Genomic DNA, 19,415 nt, shown 5'->3' with positions numbered 1-19,415 from the left:
TTCTTTCTGTATGTTGTCCATTTTAGACAGGCTCCCCGCAGATCTGTTTTGGAGGGCACAGGGATTTGCCAGTGAACTCAAGAGAATGGAGTCTCTTAGTGAAGCTCTCAGAAAATGAGGTTACTTACCAGTGGAAGAAACGGCTTATCAATTTAGTTTTTTACCTTAGAAGGCACAATATAAATGCTATAACCGTTTTTAATCAAAAACTTAGGTTGTAAGTAATTTTTAAAATATTCATGTTAGGGCGCCTGGGTGGCTCAGTTGGTTAAGTGACTGCCTTCGGCTCAGGTCATGATCCTGGAGTCCTGGGATCGAGTCCCGCATCGGGCTCCCTGCTCAGCAGGGAGTCTGCTTCTCCCTGTGACCCTCCCCCCTCTCATGTGCTCTGTCTCCCTATCTCAAATAAATAAATAAATAAAATCTTAAAAAAAATAAAATAAATAAAATAAAATAAAATAAAATATTCATGTTATTTATTGCTTTTTTTCTCTGTCCTAATGTGATTTCTTGCTACGCTTCTGCCAACTCTCTTATTGGAATTACTTGCCTAAAAGAATGGCGATTAAAGGCCATTTCACGTGCATTATGCCAAATGAGCTGAAAAATAGACTACGTAATTACTCATAAACTTGTTTCTTTGGCTTATGTTGGTTGGTTTTTTTTTTTCCCCAAAGTGTATAATGAGCATAGCATAGTTTCTGCTGAAAAAAAAAAATCGTGCTGTAAAAATATCTTTGGAGATTGTATCTTCCCAGCATTGTTTTCCTTAAAGTAAATCGAATACATACCCACAGGCACCTGTAGTCAAAATAGTTTTCAGGTGAAGGATCACCCCAGAGAGTGCCAAAGTGTGAAGAGACTCCACCGGTGTGCAAGAGTGAGTTAATAAAGCGAGGTGCCTGGTCAGGCGTGCCTTGCCCCTCCTCTTCCTGGCTGGACCCCAGTGGTCCAGACCCTGGACTGGTCCCCCAGAGGAGCTATGGCTGAAACCTCAGAACAAAGCTATCTTTAGTCTCTGGAGGACTCTTTTCTCTTTGAGGGCAGCTAGGGAGCCACCACCAAACCCTGTTGGAGAGGAGTCTTGGCCCCTCCCAGGTCTCGAGACCTTTGCCCAGACCTCCAAAGCCACCCCTCTCCCTCAGGCAGGGAGAGAACTAGGTGGGCAAAGTCCACATGTAGCCTTTTTGTGTCTACTTACTCTGAAAAGCAGTTGAAGGGACAGCAGAGAGTTCGTAAGCCTTTAGAGGCGGGGCAAACAAAAACTCCTAGCAAATATTCCTGTTTCAAATAAGACTTGTATAAATGGCAGTAAGGGGTGTTGAATGCTAGTAGTCATAATAGTAGTAATGGTACCAGTAATAACATAGCTGCAGTTTACTAGCTATGTAACATCAAGCAAATCATTTAACTCTTCCGTGCTTGTTTTCTCATCTGTAAAATGGGGATAAGTAATTGTATCTAGGACGGTTGTAAGGGTTCAGTGAGTTGATCTATGCAAAACTCTAAATGCTGTGCCTGGCCCGTAGTAAACTCTATGTTGGTGTTAATTATATTAAGTTCTAATTATCAAGCATGGAGCTAAGCACTTTATATATGTAATTTCATTTAATCCTCATAGTAACCCCGGGAGGTCTAAGTTTGCTTATTGTATCTGTCTCACAGATGATAAAATTGTGCCACAGAGAGATCTGAGTAACTTGCCCAAGGTTAAAAATCCAGACAGTGTTGGGGACAGCTGCCTGTGTCTGAAGCTCAGTGCTTATACTAATCTTCTCGTTAACACTTTTGCAAAATACCATTGTATTTTCACGAGAGGAGGGGGTTCAAATCATCTCCAGTTCTCTCGTTCCACGGCCATTTCCTCAGGTCTCTTCCCCGTGATGGTGCAGGGGACCGGAACGGTCAACCCCGCGGCCTTGCCTGGGTGGTGGGATATGTTTCTCAGGCCCCTCAGGACCCACAGCAGGAGCACCAGCATCTTTCTGCCAGCCTCCTTGGGAGGACTCCAGCTGGACCTGGGCCTCTCTTCGCTGCCCCTCCTAAAGCGTTCCAGTTCTGTGTCATCACTTTGCCTTCAGGAGAGTCCTGCCTCCTTGTTGTTTCACCTGGGCTTGTCTTGTACCCCGCCCAGCCCCACTGCTCCTCCAGCCCCAGAAGGGCTGCAGGCAGGAGTCTTGCCCTAGACACGCTGCTTGCCCACGTTTTGGACTCAGCCCTGAGCATCGCAGCCGGCGACACATTCTGGTCGGTTTGAAAATGAATGAGGATATCTGGTGACTGTTACTTTAGGCTTAATCTAACTTTGCTCTAACTTTGATTTTTATGATTTCCAGGCCATTGTATTGGACGGGTGAAGAGATTTTTAAATGATGATTTGTCTTTTTAAAAGACAGCGAATTTAGGTTGGGAGCTTGCCCTAGACTCACAGCTAGCCCAGGGAGGATGGAGAGATGGGATGTAGGGAAGTATGGGCTGTGGGCCCAGGAACCCTCCATCGCCTTTGCAGCCAAAGTGAAGACCCACTGTGTGCTGGGACCCAGTGCCAAACTGCTCATTGAATCACAGGACAGTATCATAGGATTGGAGCATATTCCTGCTTTACTTCAAGTGATTTAAAAATATCCTATGTTCCTGTCTCCCCACCAAGTTTGCTAAATCCTTGTCCTTTGTAAAAGGGGAATGAGTAAGTCAGCAAAGTCAGAGGACTTTTCAGAGAATTTTGTTTGGTTCTTTGCCAGAATGCCTGCGGGTTAGAGGGTTAAACTGAAAGTGTACATTCAGGCCTTTCCACATTAAGAAGTCATGGGTTCCTGATTGTCAGGCATCAGACACGATTTTATTTTGAGGAACAAAATCATAGCAAAGAGAGAAAATACACATTGATTAATGGTGTTGCAGGCAGGCAGTCTTTAAAAGGATTGAAAGACTGGAACACAGTAATTACCATTAAAAAAATTTCAAACTGTTGCATGCAATATTATGTAAGAATAAGTTATTTGTTTATAAAATTCCTTTGTATCTTTTGTTACTATAACTTATGTATGCACTAGCTTGGAGCCTAGATCATGAAATTGCATTGCTTATTTGAAAACATTGAATTATGGATGGGTGGGTATAACCCACCTATAAAGCCTTTACTGTGTTAACAATTATTTCGGAGCTAGGTGGAAATAGTTCATTGGACCGGTGAATGTAGCCAAAGAGATTGGAGACATAATCTTGTGAATCTGGGCAACATATATCCTGTCGATGTGGGTAGTTTGGGCTCCAAATTGATCCTAGAAGGGTTACATTACACAGGTGCTGCCAATGTCTCAGGCCACTGAGTCTTCTGCGGTCCTGGGGAGAATGTGAGGGTAAGAGAAAAAAGAACTTGCCAGTTATCTAGGTATGATAGTTCTTGTGACTATGGATTAATACTCCACATACTCCCCTAGGGAGGACCTGAGTTGTTAGAAACTGTGTAGTCACGGGCCTGGGCTATTGGTAGGGGGCATAAAGGCCACGGGGGATACAGATGGCAGAAGCTTGAGCTCGTAGAGCATAAGTGGGCAGGATTCCAGAAGTGGGCAGCCTTCCAGACGTGATGTGCCCAGTATTCTCTCATTCACTAGCTTATAGACTTCTTTGGCAAGGATGCATTTTACTGAAGTCTCTTTGAAAGAAAATTTGCCTTGTCCAAGATACTGGGTCCTGAACTTGATGGAACGGCTGCCAAGTTGTAGTGGCTTTTTTGGGCAGGTGTGTTTGTAAAAGAGCCACAAACACTATCAGTGAGGCCACTGTCACAGAGAGTAAATAAAAAGCAGACGTTCAGGGGCACCTGGGTGGCTCAGTCGGTTAAGCAGCTGCCTTCGGCTCGGGTCGTGATCCCAGGGTCCTGGGATCGAGCCCCGCGTCGGGCTCCCTGCTCAGTGGAGAGTCTGCTTCTCCCTCTCCCTCTGTCTGCCGCTCTGCCTACTTGTGCTCTCTCTCTATCTCTCTGTCAAATAAATAAATAAAATCTTTAAAAAAAAAAAAAAGCAGACGTTCAGGGTTAAATCTGAGGGGTCAGAATGTGCCGGCAAAGAATCTGCATCATTGACCCTGTGGACATACCTGGGCTGTCCTCGGTCATCAAAGCACGTTGAACTTGGGCAGTAGGTTCTAGTGGTGTCAAAAGTTGTGGCCCTGGAGCCAGACTGCTTGAATGGGATTCTAGCTCCCGGTTGCTGAGTGTTACCATGGCCAAGGTACTCAATTCTCTGTACCTCAGTTTCCTCCTCTGCAAAGTGAGAATATTGATAAGTGCTGCCTCGGGGTTATGCTGAAGAGTGAACATGTTGATACACATACAGTTCCTAATGAACATTAGATGGCAATGGTTGAGTGAGTTAATACACATCCAGCTCCCAGTAAGTGTTGGATGATGCCCATGATGACCAAGATGACGGTGACAGTCCTCGAAATGGGTGTGGCTGTTAGGAGAAAGTATGCAGCGTGGTCGAGGCGCCTGCCCCTTCTCCCTGGCCAAGGCCGCTGTGCACTTTGCCGCAGGACGCTATCCAGTTGCTGCCCAGATGACTAGTCAGCGTTCCCTCTTCTCTTACAGGGTTGCTCTCCAACCTCTTAGTTGGCGCTGACTTTCAGCCAACCTTGAATTGTTTGGATTGATCTTCCTGGCCTTGACGTTGTGGAGTCCCAGAAGACAGGAATGGTGTGTTCTTATAATCCTAGCATCGTAGAAGATGAGGGTTTTTGTTGATTTGGGGTTTTTTTGTTTTGTTTTGTTTTTTGAATCAGATGAAGGCCCAGAATTCTGCACAGGATTCTTCTCCTTTTAAAAAAGTTAAGGTTCGGGGCGCCTGGGTGGCTCAGTCGTTAAGCGTCTGCCTTCGGCTCAGGTCATGATCCCGGGGTCCTGGGATCGAGCCCCGCATCGGGCTCTCCGCTCAGCGGGAAGCCTGCTTCTCCCTCTCCACTCCCCCTGCCTTGTGTTCCTTCTCTCGCTGTGTCTCTCTGTCAAATAAATAAAATCTTTAAAAAAAAAAAAAAAAAAGTTAAGGTTCTCCTTTTAAAAACAGCGAGGGATGGGAATTAGTAGAGAAATCTAATAAGTCTTTGGCGTCTGGGTTGGGGATTGCTACTCTCAGTCATCAGGTTCCTCAGGGTTCTTTTTCTCTTTGCACAGATTTAGCCTCAGGTAACATAAGCACAGTTTTCAGGTTGGTAAAACCCTGACCAGACATGGGGCCTCTTAGTGTGGTGTCCCCTGTTTAGGAACATGCATATCTGCATGGGTGTGCTGTGATCAGGGGCCTGGTGGTGGCTGAGGGCTGTGTAGGGGAGAGAGTGATGAAGAGAGACAGACAGACAGGGAGGGAGGGGGAGGGGGGAACGAGTGGGTAGATACAATATTCCCCATTCTGATAAGAATCTCACCAAACTGGCCCACTGGGTTGTTGAAATAGAACAAGCCATAGGCAGCAGCTGGTGGAAAGATCTATCCAACGTACTAGTTGAGGATTTTTTTTTTTCCCAAAAAGACCTACATTGCCAGGAAAAGCTAACAAAAATTTCAAGGCAGATTTGGAGGAATTAAATTATTCTTAGGCATGTTGCCTGGTTTCCAGGCATTTAGGGATATGTAAATTTTCATGTTCTTTAGAGTTCTGTGTCTCATTTGTACAGAGTACATTAGTACTAAAAATGAGATTTGCTAGTCCTACATTTTTGTGCGAATTTCTGCAGTGAATATTTAATTTGATTCTGGATCCATCAAAAGGAGAGGTTGTCTTCAAACATAATACAGTTTATTTTTCTAATACACCCTGCTGGTTGCTTTAGTTTTCTTTTTTATCTGATGACTGAAATACAAAGTTAGAATACTATCTCAAATTAATATTCTAACTACTCAAAGGTTTCCAGTGTTTGTTTTTGCTTCTTTTAATATTAACTCTAAGAGTGTTATTGTACTACCACTAAGAGGCTCTAACCACGTGAAGTTGAATACTTGACGCTTCTGCATGCCAACATCACGGGCTGTTGATTAGATTCTGCATATTAAGATGCATATACGGACGAGTTCCTATAATACTAAACTTCTCAAGTGGCCCCCTCGTTAAAACACACGGAGCTCTCTTTGATATAGCACGCTGATGTTGTGTGGCTCTCGTTTATTGCTTTGCTGCTCGGCCAGCTTAACTGAAACCTTTAAGTTGCTTTTACTCTTTATAATGAAGATAGTGCTGAGAAATGACCGGAGTGCAAAGTGTGTACATGAACGCCCTGTGCTGTTGGCAGGCCACGTGCTGACTTTCTCTCTAGAGAGTCTTTAATTCCTCTGCCTCCACTATGTTACAAGAAAAAAAAGCAAAAACTTGCACTACTTGGTTTCCCCCTACACCAGGGCTATCTGTCCAGGGTAATCTCCAGCAACCATTTCTACTTCCTCTTCAGTTCCTTAACTCCTTCAAGTCTAGCGACTATCCTCAGTGTCTCTAGACTGGAGTCTGCTTTCTCAAAAGTCAGTGATGATACGGTGATGGGCAGAGCCCCGAGTCTCCTAGCCTTGCCTCACTTTCCCCTTGCTGGAGGCCCCTGCAGGATTTGGTCTTAGGGATCACCTTTTCCCACCCAAATCGTCTTATCCATTGTTTCCCAGATATAGTGTGTCTCCAAACTTGGACTTTGCTTTTAAGGTTGCATTCAGTGAACCCCAGTGTTTGATTCTTGGATGATTTTTTAACCTTCGATAGCTTTTCTTTGGGAGTTCCTCCATTCTATTGAGTTCAGCCTTGCCTTATTTGCAGCTGATCAAGTCTGTAGCGGGTTCCCTCTCTTGAATCACAGGCTAGGTTTGCCCCTGCCCCCTACACTAGCAGTTGTACGCCCAGCATCCCGTAAAGCCCACCGGAGTTAACTCCGGGTAGGCCTTCTGCTCCTGTTCTGTATTCACTCTGATTCAAGCATCACCACATCCACTCATGCTTTCTCTGCAGTGTCTGTTGCTTCATTCCTCCCCTCCATACCTTCTGCTGCCGCCTTGGTTCTTGCCCTCAGGGCCTTTCACCCACACCACTGTGGTATAGCTTTCATCCTCACCTGTCCATCCCTATGCCCGTCCGTCCCATTCACCGTAGTTAGACCGAGATTCTTCAAGTGCATCTCTCATGTTGTTGCTCCCCTTCCTCCATGCGTTTTTGGTGGCTCCTGAAATTAGACCATAGTACTCCCAAGCTCAGTGCAGGCGTGCATCGTGTCCTATAACCCCTCCCCGTCTTTCTAATCCAGTTCCAGTGCTCCCTCTTAGGCTTCCGACGCTTTGGACTGCCTGTTCTAGCTCTTCCCAGAATACGGCATTTGCTTAGTCACATCTGTACCTGAGATCATGCCACACATTCCTTTCTGTCTTCAGATCCCTGCAGTCAGACGTGGTCTCTCCCTCATTGGAACCCAACAGCCTTCAGTCTCTGCCTGTCTTCCGCTATTTACCTAGTGTTATGGTTCCTTGTGTACTGTTCTTATCTGAGAGACATTGCCACATACCGGCGCACCTCCCACCGCTGCCTAGTGTTCTTGGAAGGTGGACTGTCTTACTAATCTTTGTTGTATATATCATGTGGAGCAGTAGCACGCTGGCCCGTGTGTGTATGCCAAATTGATTAAATACTTGTTGAATGGAAATAGAAATTCAAATTCACACAGATGGCAAAGTGTGATGTTCATTCATAAGTCTTGTTTTTCCTTTGCTAGGTGAAGCTCGCGTGTGGAGTGACACAGTCTAATCAGACGCCAGATGGACAGTGTGACAAGAGTGTCAGAAAGGATTGGGCCGCGCTGCGAGAATCAGCCTGGAGGCCAAGTGTTGACGAGCTGCTGAAAAGGAAGCCAGTGGGAGGACTGTGGGCCGCAGAGGAAGTAGCACCCTGTCTTCAGTCATACCATTGATGGAGGACAGATGGATAGCCGGACATCCGGTCACCTCTCCTCTTAAACCTTTGGAGAGTTGTCCTTTGTCCTCTGCTGGACACATATTAGGAATCTTAACTTACTCTCTGAATTCGCTTTCCATAGAAACGTAAGATCAGACTGCAGCGTGTCACCAGACTCCTCTGTTGCATGGTCACAGACTCACCAACATGAGTGCCGAGGGCTATCAGTACCGAGCGCTGTATGATTACAAGAAGGAACGAGACGAAGATATTGACTTGCACTTGGGTGATGTCTTGACTGTGAATAAAGGGTCCTTAGTAGCTCTTGGATTCAGTGACGGACAGGAAGCCAGGCCTGAAGAAATCGGCTGGTTAAATGGTTATAATGAAACCACGGGGGAAAGAGGGGACTTTCCGGGAACTTATGTTGAATATATTGGAAGGAAAAAAATCTCGCCTCCCACACCAAAGCCCCGACCACCTCGACCCCTTCCTGTTGCACCAGGTTCTTCGAAAGCTGAAGCAGACAGTGAGCAACAGCAAGGTCAGTATTCATGAGTGATTGCTTCGTGGCTTTTTTTTTTTTTTTTAGGAAAAGCCTGAGAGTTGTGTTGGGCTATCGCCCTCGGAGAAGAACTCATTTTGGCAACTTTATCTGAATTTATGTATGGCATATAAAAGCTTGGTCAATTACTGCAAGACTAGAAATTTGTGTTTGTGGGGTAGAGAGTTGGAAAAAGAAGGAGATGGTGTATGAGAACCTGTTTCGTGAGCATCTTTAAACCCTGTTATTACAGTTGCCGTGGAATTAAACGCTACTGCACTCTTCCTCTTGTAATTGGTATTAATATATTTAAATAATCATTTGGGGAAAGTAGAGGGTAAGTCAGTATATTTAACATTAATTTGATGTATATGGAAAAATGTCGAGAGCAATAAAGTGACCACAGAAAGCAGAGAAGAAAGCATTGTTTTTATAACCTGGTTATCTCCCTCTTGGTTTCCTCTCCAGAAGCACTGTGGCTGAAGCTGACGCCTAATCCCTTACTCAGAATAGATGGAGAGGGAGTTCTCTTCCTTCACGGGCAGGGTCATTCATAGCATTATTGCTTCTAGTGTGCTTGGCCGTCACAAGAAAAAAAAAATTACTGAATGCTTTTCTTAAATGGAAACCACCTTGATTCAAAACCCGCTCCTTGTTTATTATTGGAGATGGTCCACACTCGAGCTTTGTGCACAGCTGGTCATTTAAGGTTTTTCTGTGTTCAGTGTCACACAGAGATAAGCCCTTTGCTCAGCTTTGCCCTTATGGCCTTTGTTAAATACTCATTTCCTCAGTAAATTTCAAGCTTTTTTTTTTCTTCCCATAATTGTTTCTTTTTTTCTCAGACAGAGGAAGGTTTGGAAAGGTAGGTTTAAAACAGGTGGACCCTACCGCAGCGGTTGCATGTTAAGTCCAATGGCGTGTGGCATTACTGTGTATTTCTGGGAGGGATTCTTATTCTCTTGTGCCTTCTTTAACGTTGGCTTATTCTGGCACATAGGAATGAGGTAACACGGGAATAAAGGAGCAGAATGCAAGGATAAAGAGCTGCCTTTTAGCACTGAGTCATAATATGACAGGGAACATTTTGTAGAAGTCAAGCATTCCTGCCTAGAGATACCTGAAGGGATGTGCCTTTTCATCCCCTGCCTCACCCAGAAGAGATACTTGTTTGATGAACATGATACCGTACTTTATAAATAATGTCCAAATAATGTCTTTTACTATACAGTTGAAAAGCAAAAGTTAATTTTTCTTTGCAGGTAAGTCAGAAAACCTTGACTGCATATGTAGATACAGTTTTGTCAACTATTGCATTTCATTGAGCAGATAGAAGGTGTATACATTATTGTTTTTTTTTTTCCCCACCAAACTACGTATTTTTAATACAGCTGTTAATTTTTTAAGTTAAAAAAAAAAACTTCAAGTAGGCTGATTCAAAAGGAAAAACTATTTAATTTGTCCCAGAATATAAAAGATGACAGAATCCTCCAAGTATCTGTGTTGGATTAGAGAAGATTATTTGAAAGGTGGGAAAAGGGGCATCTTGTCAAATTAGTGACCCAGATTTTGTAAAAATAATTTCTAAGCAAAATTGCATTTGATAACTGCTATTAGGTGTAACTTTCATTATAAGCAAAATGATTTTCTCTTTTTAGGTCCTAAACTATTTTGCAATGCTTTCTTTCTCATGTGATGTGGTGACAATGGAGATTTTGTAACACATGAAAAGGTAGAGTAATTGAAAATTTTTAGCAGAATTTAGGAAAGAAACCCATGATAATGTGCATTCGGGTATTAGAAAGAGTGGGCCCAAATACAACGAGAAATTAAGAGTTACTGAAAGGTTGAAGAGGCAGTATGGGGAGTGTAGTACTAAACATTAGATTTTCCAGAAGTGTTAGTCTTCTCTTCTCATTTATATAGAATTTGTCTGAAATGGGAATTCAGTAGCTCCTACTAGTTGCCTGTCACATTGAAAGGGAAAGTAGTTGTAAGGACAAACATGTATGTTGGAACTATGGGATTCTGGTTTGGAAGACTTTGCAGTGACAAATTGTGGGGCAGCAGGAGAGGATAGTTCTTTTCTTACTGTAATTGAATTCCTTAGCACTTTTTTCTTTTTACTCCCCCCACTTGATTTAGCCTGTGTTTGTGTTTGACTTTCTTTATTTTACTTAGAAGGTTACCCTCGAGGCCTGAGATCACATGTAGGTCTCCTGTTGAGATAGTGTCCTAGGGAGAGTTGGCACTCCCCCTGTAATGGGCAGGGGTTAGACAGAGGATGCTCATGCCTGCCTGCCTGCTAATTGTGTGATTCTTGTCTCCTGCTCTTGGAGCCTTCTCTCTCCTTAAAAGAAAGTTGTGATTGGACTCTGGCCAGAAGTACGCTGTGTGAGGGATTCCTCCTTACATAATAGAACCCACTTTTCCACTTTTCCTGGAATGTTCCTGGAAATAAAGCTGTAAAGTTGAGCTTTTGAAACTCATTTGAAAATCTGCTAAACCTTCCACTGCTACATTTTGCATGTAGTCTCTTAGGAAGCCCAGTCTGTCGATGGAATTGTATTTGTTCATTGGTCCATTGTTGTACTTACTGGCTTCGAAGTCATTCAGTAAACATGAACTGCATCCCTATTTTGTACTGGGAAGTAGCGATGACAAATGAAGTCAAGATTCGAGAGAGAGAAATAGCATGGCTTCAGATACCGTGTCCTTTCCCCTCCCACCTCAGGGCTCTGCTCCCTTCCCTCCGCTTGGTCGGCTCTTCCTCGCACATCCCTTGCGCGACCTACTCTCCCCTCTGCTCACATCTTCTCATGGAGGCTGGCTCTGCTCACCCTGTTTCACATGGTGACCTGCCCCTCTGCTTTTGCAAACCATTTATTATCTAACCTGCTATAGAATTTACTTCCCATGTGGATGTTTATCCTCTCTTCCCTCTGCCAGATTGTAGGCTCCATGACGGCAGGAATCTTGGTTGTTCCTCCATGATCCCAAGTATCTAGAACAGTGCAGTAGGTTCTCAGTGGGTAAAGGCTTGCTTTTGAGGTTCTTCGTAAATGTTCACCTCCCAGGCGGCTTGAGAGCCCTGCACTCCGTATGTCACAGGCAGGCACAGGAGGCTGCGACAGCCCATTCTGCGGTTAGAAATCACAGCTGATTTGTTTGCACATCATTCCCATCTGAGGAATCTTGCAGCCTGGACCTTGACCGTTGCATACTTTGTTCTCCAAAACTGTTATTTTCTACTCCAGTGCTTAGGAGAGGTAGTTCTGCTAGCGGGAAAGTGTGTTAAGCTGATAGAGGGTTCTGTCAGCCACTTCAGCAAAGTGATTAGAACGTGTGTCAAGATCAGCAAGGGTCCTCAGGTTTTATTTCCTCTCCCCTCCTTTCATCTCCTTCCCTTTGCTTGGGGGCTAAAATTGCTGAGAGGAGTGTCACATTTCACTTTCCGACCATTTAGTGAAGCCCTCTGTGACCTACTTTGGAGAGAACCTCTTCAGTGTTTCGCACAGGTGGAGGGTGTGCAAAATGGGTGTCCCATGGTCCTTAGGGGGGCCGTGCTGTTGAAAGACAGTGCTCCAGCTCTTTCTGCATTAGGCTCTTCAGACACTGGCATTCCATTCCCAAACACACAACCCCGTTCAACCACGGTCCCTAGTTCCTCTGTACACAGGGAAATGACGGAGGTAGAGATGTAGGGATAGGGCAATGAAAATGTTGTCCTTTCTTTCATAAATAAGCTGTCCCATGGGGCTATTTCTTGAGACAGTGTTTTGCGATTCTTTAAAGTCATGCTAATGCACAATATTTAGACTGGTGAGATTCTAGTTAGTAACAAACTAGAATCTAGTTTATTGTATAGACCTAGTGACCATGTTAGTTTGTATCGAACATTGGAATCTGCTAACTTGAGAGACCACTTATGGATCTGAGTTCATACCCACCTCCGTCCCCCATCCACACCCCTTACCGGCTCCCACTTCGGACCCTGACAGTGAGTCCCAGGCCCCAGCTGGTTCCACATATAGAACACAAAGCACAGGGGCGCCTGGGTGGCTCAGTCGTTAAGCGTCTGCCTTTGGCTCAGGTCATGATCCCAGGGTCCCGGGATGGAGCCCCACATCGGGCTCCCTGCTCGGTGGGAAGTCTGCTTCTCCCTCTCCCACTCCCCCTGCTTGTGTTCCCTCTCTCGCTGTGTCTCTCTCTCTCAAATAAATAAATAAAATTAAAAAAAAACAAAACACAAAGCACACATTTGGCGAGGCCTATTTTAAATTTTGATCAAGGGGCGCCTGGGTGGCTCAGTCGTTAAGCGTCTGCCTTCGGCTCAGGTCATGATCCCAGGGTCCTGGGATCGAGCCCCGCATCGGGCTCCCTGCTCCGCGGGGAGCCTGCTTCTCCCTCTGCCACTCCCCCTGCTTGTGTTCCCTCTCTCGCTGTGACTCTCTCTGTCAAATAAATAAATAAAATCTTTAAAAAAAAAAAAAAAAAAGTTTAAATTTTGATCAAAATTCTCTCTAAGCAGAAAAAGGAAAAAGCTTATAACTTGTCTTTGCTTTCAAGGTTTCCCCGGCCAAGTTATTTTTACATTTCTCACACTCAGCATTTGAGTGCCCCTCCATAGTTGTCATTCATCGTCTAGAAAGCAAGGCTGTCATAAATCACACAAATTGACTACACTGTACAGAGGTCACAGAAGATAGCGGCCTGATCCCAAATCACACACCTTTGCTGAGCCTCATGGTCATAACACACTGCTGTTGCTCACCCAGAGAGTACCTGTGAAAGTAATTTGCTTTGCTTCTCAAATTCCTGCCTTTATGAGTTCTGTTTCCGTCGAGATGATGCCTTGTCAGAACTTTCTTCGCCTTTTCTCCTACTTAAGTGAGACTTCACTATGAAGTTAGAGGCTCGTCCTGTTGAGCTCCTCTGAATGGTGGGCTGAGACGTCGGACTTGTGGTGCTGACTGCCCATTCCGCGTTGACCGTGCTGCTATTGTGAGAAAGCAGGCCTGGTTAGAGGGTATTCGAAGATAAAGGCCTTAGAACCCTGCCTCTAACGACCCACTGGAAAAATTAATCAGAACACTAGAGATTTTGACCTCTGTGTTTAAATACGAAATGAAACACATTTCCAAAAGATATCATCAATATAACTGATTAAAGAGTAGGTCTGGAGAAAACAAGTGTGATAATTATTTTTGCTAAGATCAGATGAGCTTAGCCACTTCTGTTAAGATCCCAGAAGGAATTACTCATGTATTAAGTGACATGTTATAATAAGTTCTCCTGCTCGAGTGCCAGCATTTCTATTCTTTTTTTTTTTTTCTGTTTCGAATCTTTTTACTAAGTCTTGATTTTTAAGACATTTTTCCTGTGAATTTTAAATTTAATTATTTTGTCTCCCCAGAAATGTGAAGAGAAAGGCAAGTAACCCTAATTAATAGTTTGCATATCCATGGTTAGTTGAGAAGGAAATTGACAAACAGAGAAAAGATTTTGACATCTTTCCTGCTTTTTAGCAGAAAAGTTCTGCCCCGACCTGGCTGGTCATATTAGGAATTAAAAGCAAAGCCTAAGGGGGGATGAGTAGAGAGTTCCTCTTGGTACTCCCAAACAGAGAGGGAGACGTTCCTCCCTCCTTCCTCCAGTCTGTTATTTGACCAGAAGGACTTGACTTTTTCTTTCCTGGAACTGTGGTGACAGTTAAGTTCAAGGTTACAGATAAGACATTCCTTGAGGAAAAGATTTCTGCCATGTTACCATGATGCGTGTCATTTAGAAACACAGAGCTATGGTGTGCACGTTGTATTTTCTTAGGAGAGATATATGTTCAGATGATTTCATTAAGGCTTCTGGCTTTAGACATTTCACTCTGCTCTTTTTTTTCCCAAAATGGGTAAAGGGTCCAAAGTCCATATCTGTACTACTTAAATAAAGCCTTCACCCCTCTGATTTGAACAGGAGTGGAGTGGAGTGAGCCTATTTTGTCTCCTAGCAACCAAGCTAATGATGATGTTCTAATGAAATTTTCCTTGTCATAAAAGTAGAACTCTATATTCAAAAAATGTTTCTTTTTTAGTTTAGTTGTCAGTAGATTCTGTGATAACTTTGACGTCCGTCTTCTCTGGTTCCTAGGTGAATGCATCTTTGTCGAAAACAGGAGAAATTCTGATTAATAAGCACTTCTCCAGTAAGTCAGAGTTTGAGAAAATAATTCAAATTCTTAAATTCAACAACAAATGGTGCCTTACATCTGCTAAGTAGCATCCAAAAAGGGGAGAATTTTGTACCTCTGGCAGAACAGAATACCAGATATGTGATGCCATTTACATATCCATGTTTTTCTTAGTAAAAGAGAACACGTTAGCAGTAGAGCTGGCTGTTGCATGTATGTGTGTCTTTGTTGCGAACACTTTCCATGAGGAATGACATAAAATTGGTTTGAAGGCTAAAGTGGGAGAAAATAACTTGGTGTGATAGCTAGAAATGAGAAGCATAATTGCATGATGGATTATATCTAATGTTTTGAGGTCTTGGTTGATTTTGTTGCATTCAGTACCAAAACAGTTCTTAGGCTTTCACTGAAACTACTCTAAATAGAGGAGGTCAGAGTGTACTGGAAGTTGGCTTTATTTTAATTCCTTGGGTATATTTCCCTAAAATGTCAAGTTTAACACAATACTGTCAGAATACTTTATAAGTGTGTTACTCTTACTAATTTCTATGAGCGACCACAGTATTTTGTTTTTACCATGATAATCCCATGCACTATACATTGTTAAAATGATCTGATAAAGTAGAACTGTGCAGTTGAAAATAAAAACAAGCAGCAGATCTTTCTGTTTAATTATGTATGCAGAACTTTGTCCCAGTGGCTTCATGCCATCTAACGTATGGCTGTCATTTTCAGGAATACCTTTCCTGGACACTGTCTTGCTTGGAGGTGTTGGCATTCATCTGCTCATCTGTTTCCATTTGGTAGCATGTATTATGTGGTGCCTATAGATTCTTCTATCCTGTCACAGTTTGATGCATATTGAAGTTCTGACTGTGAATTTATTACACTGTATTGTAGGAGACTGTAATTTGGTGATCAAATTTGATATCCAAGACAGTAAAGATGTTGGTATAAGTGAAATAGAAATCTCTGTGATACATTATTTGAGTCAAAAATTCCACTCTGCTTTGCTTCCTCTAAATTCCTTAACCCCCCCTTTTTTTTAAATTCCTTAATCCTTCTAATCCCAGCGTTCTCTAGTTGTAAAATAAGAAATAGATACTGTCTCTTCTGACTTTTGACTGTATTTTTGTTTTAACCTTGCTGACACTTGGCCAGTAAACATTTACGTATTCCTACTCAAAGAATTGTTGAGAAACAGAAGGTGAAGGGACTAGAAAAACAAGCTAGGATGGTTGGGCAGATGTGCTCGCGTGACCTCGTTGCCAGATCTGATATGGAGCTTGGGCTGTGAGATCAGATGAGATTGTTGCTAATGAAGGTGCCAAATTGGTAGCAAGTTTTGCAAAACTGCATACTGTATGATCTTAAGATACATTTCACCAGTATGAGAACTTATGCTTTCCCTGTGTTGGTGGCCTCTCAGGAATTGCTGACATCTAAATGGGTTTGTGACTTCCAGTTTGACACACCGCAGTTCACGAGTGAATTAGATATTCATGGAATGTCTTCCTTGTACTGCGTCTCTGTGGTGTGACTAAATTTGTTGACATGATAGGAGCTCAGAGTGCCTAAGGATTTGTGTTGTGAGTTTTTTGTTAAATTCTCCAAGGCAGGTAGACAGGGTGATGGTTATAACATTTGTCTCTTCAGGTTATAAAGATTTGTTTATTCAGAGCTCTTCAAATTTGTGTGGTGGAGGTATTAGAGTATGTGCCCAAGAGGTAACATATTAGCATAGGCATTGGGCAAGGCTGCTTTGTAGTAAAGTCAGCCAGATAGTTGGGGTAGTCATCCTCATCCTCCAAGCTTTACCCCGAGGAAGGAACCTACCACAGTGCCCTCACTCTTGGCACATAGTACCATTGACACTGTTAGAAAAAGTCGGCTCCAGCTTGTTGCTGGGTCTTGAAAAATTCAGTTTTCAAAATTACTTCGGGTTGTAAATAAGATAATCAACTGTGAATCCGCATTAAACACTGCTGGGTTTATTTTTATCCCATTTTTTTAAAAATAATTTTTAATCTTTAAGAATGTTGCTTCTTTATCAGTGAATGGTTGGTTTGAAATATATCTTTCTATCCGTGTCCTAATTGTAGAAACATAGTTGAATGTTTGTATCATTGCTTTATAATTTGGAAGTATTTCACAACATTGCTAACTTGCTTTTTTAGGTAGCCAAAAAGTAAATTTCCCATTGTTGAAGGAGAAAGATTGATTCAGAAAGGTTAGAGCAAGATGACTTAATTGCTAAATAATATTGATCATCTACTGAGTACCAAGAAATGAGATTTAATGAATTTGGCTAGGATATATCAGAAGTATACAGTGTAGTCATTATACCACACTTGCCCATGGATGTATTTAAATGTTGAAAATGCCTTTTTCAAAATGTACCTTAAACTAACAAAATAAATGTCACCAAGGCTTTAAAATAAAAAAAAAAAAAAAGACCATAAAATTTGCAGACTTACTATTTGCCAGGCATTCTGATAGGCATTTCATAGACATTTTTCATTTGATTGTTCTATCCACCCTGCAAAGATTGCATTGTTAAATCATTTTCCAGATTAAGAAGCTAAAGCTCAAATGATTTTGTAAATATTTAAAAAGAAGGGGGCTTCATAGAAGGGACATTCAGCACGCAGCTGTGTGGATCTTCTTAAGCAGTCCTTTGTGAAGTTATCAGTAACTGAAGAAATCAGATAGTTTCAGCTTTTTGGGTGGTCTTTAATTATGTTTGTTTTATCTTTTAGGTTTCATTGGCTGTTACATTCATACAACCACACAACAAATTACCTTTGTTTTACATACGACTCACAGCATTTTCTCATGTCTGTTAAATATATTAAAGGTTTGAGTTACAAAGAGACTGACGAGGCCATGAAACTAAGACAAAGTTTTGGGTACGTGTGTGTATGTGGTTTTTCTTGAGAAGAAATAAACCTTGATCAGATCTTCAGAAGTGACGTACCATTGATTAATGATTTTCCCTCCATGTCAGTTATTTTGGAAGATGTTACTGTCTGTTTCAGATGTTTCCCTGAATTTCTAATTTTCTTCTTTCTGTCTTATATCACTTTGATTGAAATGGAGCGCAGGCTGGTTATTACCTGTTTAAAAGCCAGATGAGTATGTCCAGCATAAGAATTATGTGTTTTGGCATGTAGATAGTGGCTGCTTGAAATCCATAAATACAAGAAATCCCAAGCTGACTCAAATGAATCTGAAGTCTTAAACCTAAGCCTGAGTTCCGTCAGAGTTAGCAGTAAACGCCATTTTAAAGACTGGCTAAATGGCTAAATTCCTTTGAATGTCAAACTTTATTTCTCAGGAAAGTCAGTCACTGCCAAGTTTATAACATAAACATTGTGTTTCTGTTTCCAGAATTCCAAGGACAGGAGGGTGGATGAGGGCACATGAAAGGCACAGGTGAATTTTATTTCTGGGTGTTTAAAAGGACAATGTGACATTGCACAGAGATAGTCTCTCAAAGGCGATGAGTGCCAGCAAAACCTTCTTGGATGCTTTTATTTTTGCTCATGTTTTTTTCCCTTGAAACATCTGAAAGTTTCCTCATTTAAAAAGGTCTCTGCCTGGTGGTCCTGACATAGCCTCTTGAGACTTCTCACTAAAGTCCCCAAGAAGGTGGAGAAAAACACTTGCATTCTCAAGAGTTATAAAAGCAAGAACTAGCAGGGAAAATGTCTACTGTAAACTAAATGGAGCCAGGTTTAAAAACATAGGCAGAGTAAGTTCTGACCACCTATAAATAGGGAGGCAGAGCTGTGTCCTCCCCGACTCTCTGCCCGTAATTCAGAAAGAGCCTAGGCAGCTGTCCCCAGAATGCCCTTCCCTTCCTCTTTCTAATCTCCCCCAGTGGTGCGTTTTTATTCCGTGGAAGATCATAACTCAGAAAATAACCGAGCAGGGCTGGGGTGGTGGGACCGCGGGGGTATTACTGTTACGTCCTGAGAATCTTCCTCCACAAAAGGAAAGTGTTGGAGGTGGGGAAGGATTAGAAAGACCTCCATTGACTGAGGGTTTGGGTACTGATTGAGTTCTCCATCATTCAGAGCCTCAGAAAGCCAGTGAAGGCAGAGGAAGGTTTTCTTTCAGGCTAGGGAAACTAAACTGGAATGAAAACCACAGTGAGAATTGGGCTGGGAACTATTCATCCTAACTGGCCAGCCAACTCTAGATCTGAAGCCAGCACCCAATGGATCAGGGGTAGCTCAGAGCAAATGCCAGGTCTGGGTAGATTTCTCCTTGCTTAGTGGTCACTGATCAGGAAAAGTAGAGCTGAGCCTGCTGAACAGTGTTGCTCCATAAAGGGAAAGGGGAGATCAAATAGAAGATTCGAAGAAAGAACAGACTTCCGCCAATGGTTTATTATTTCAAAATGACATGGCCCTAATGAAAGAGGGGCAGAAAGCAGTTAAATGTTTATGAGTTGAAAAAATGATAGGATAGGATGAAATGGGAGTGAAACCATAAAAAAAAAGAGTGATTGTAAAGAAATTAAAATTGCAATAGCACCTTAAAGTCCATGTGAGATACAGTAAGGAGTAGAATTGATGCAGCTGAAAATTAAATTAGTGTTGTGAACAAGAAATGTAGATAAAGTTCTTCCAGAATGCAAAGAAAAAGAAAAGTGAGGGCGAAAGATGATAGATACATGGACTGAAAATCTAACCTGAGAATTTTAAGTGCTGATAAACAGGAAACCGTATCAAGTGAAAGAGAGCAACATAATAAAAATAACCTT

At 42.5% G+C, this 19,415-nt stretch overlaps 1 protein-coding gene across 4 annotated transcripts in view; it reads left to right on the top strand.

The window, feature by feature from the left end:
- PIK3R1 (phosphoinositide-3-kinase regulatory subunit 1) overlaps window positions 1-19,415 on the top strand; it is a 167,385-nt gene that overhangs the window by 86,164 nt on the left and 61,806 nt on the right. For 3 of the 4 annotated variants that reach the window (XM_078067250.1, XM_036114434.2, XM_036114432.2), the window contains exon 2: window positions 7,738-8,460. In XM_078067250.1, coding sequence (XP_077923376.1) covers window positions 8,124-8,460 — 337 coding nt within the window. In that variant the 5' untranslated portion in view covers window positions 7,738-8,123. Of the gene's footprint in view, window positions 1-4,594; window positions 4,700-7,737; window positions 8,461-19,415 lie in introns of all 4 variants that reach the window. The other variant, XM_036114433.2, reaches the window with a different exon arrangement.

The sequence above is a fragment of the Halichoerus grypus genome, chromosome 2, assembly GCF_964656455.1.
Source record: "Halichoerus grypus chromosome 2, mHalGry1.hap1.1, whole genome shotgun sequence".
In the NCBI taxonomy this organism is placed as follows: Eukaryota; Metazoa; Chordata; class Mammalia; order Carnivora; family Phocidae; genus Halichoerus; species Halichoerus grypus.
This window is presented reverse-complemented; position numbering and strand designations above follow the sequence as displayed.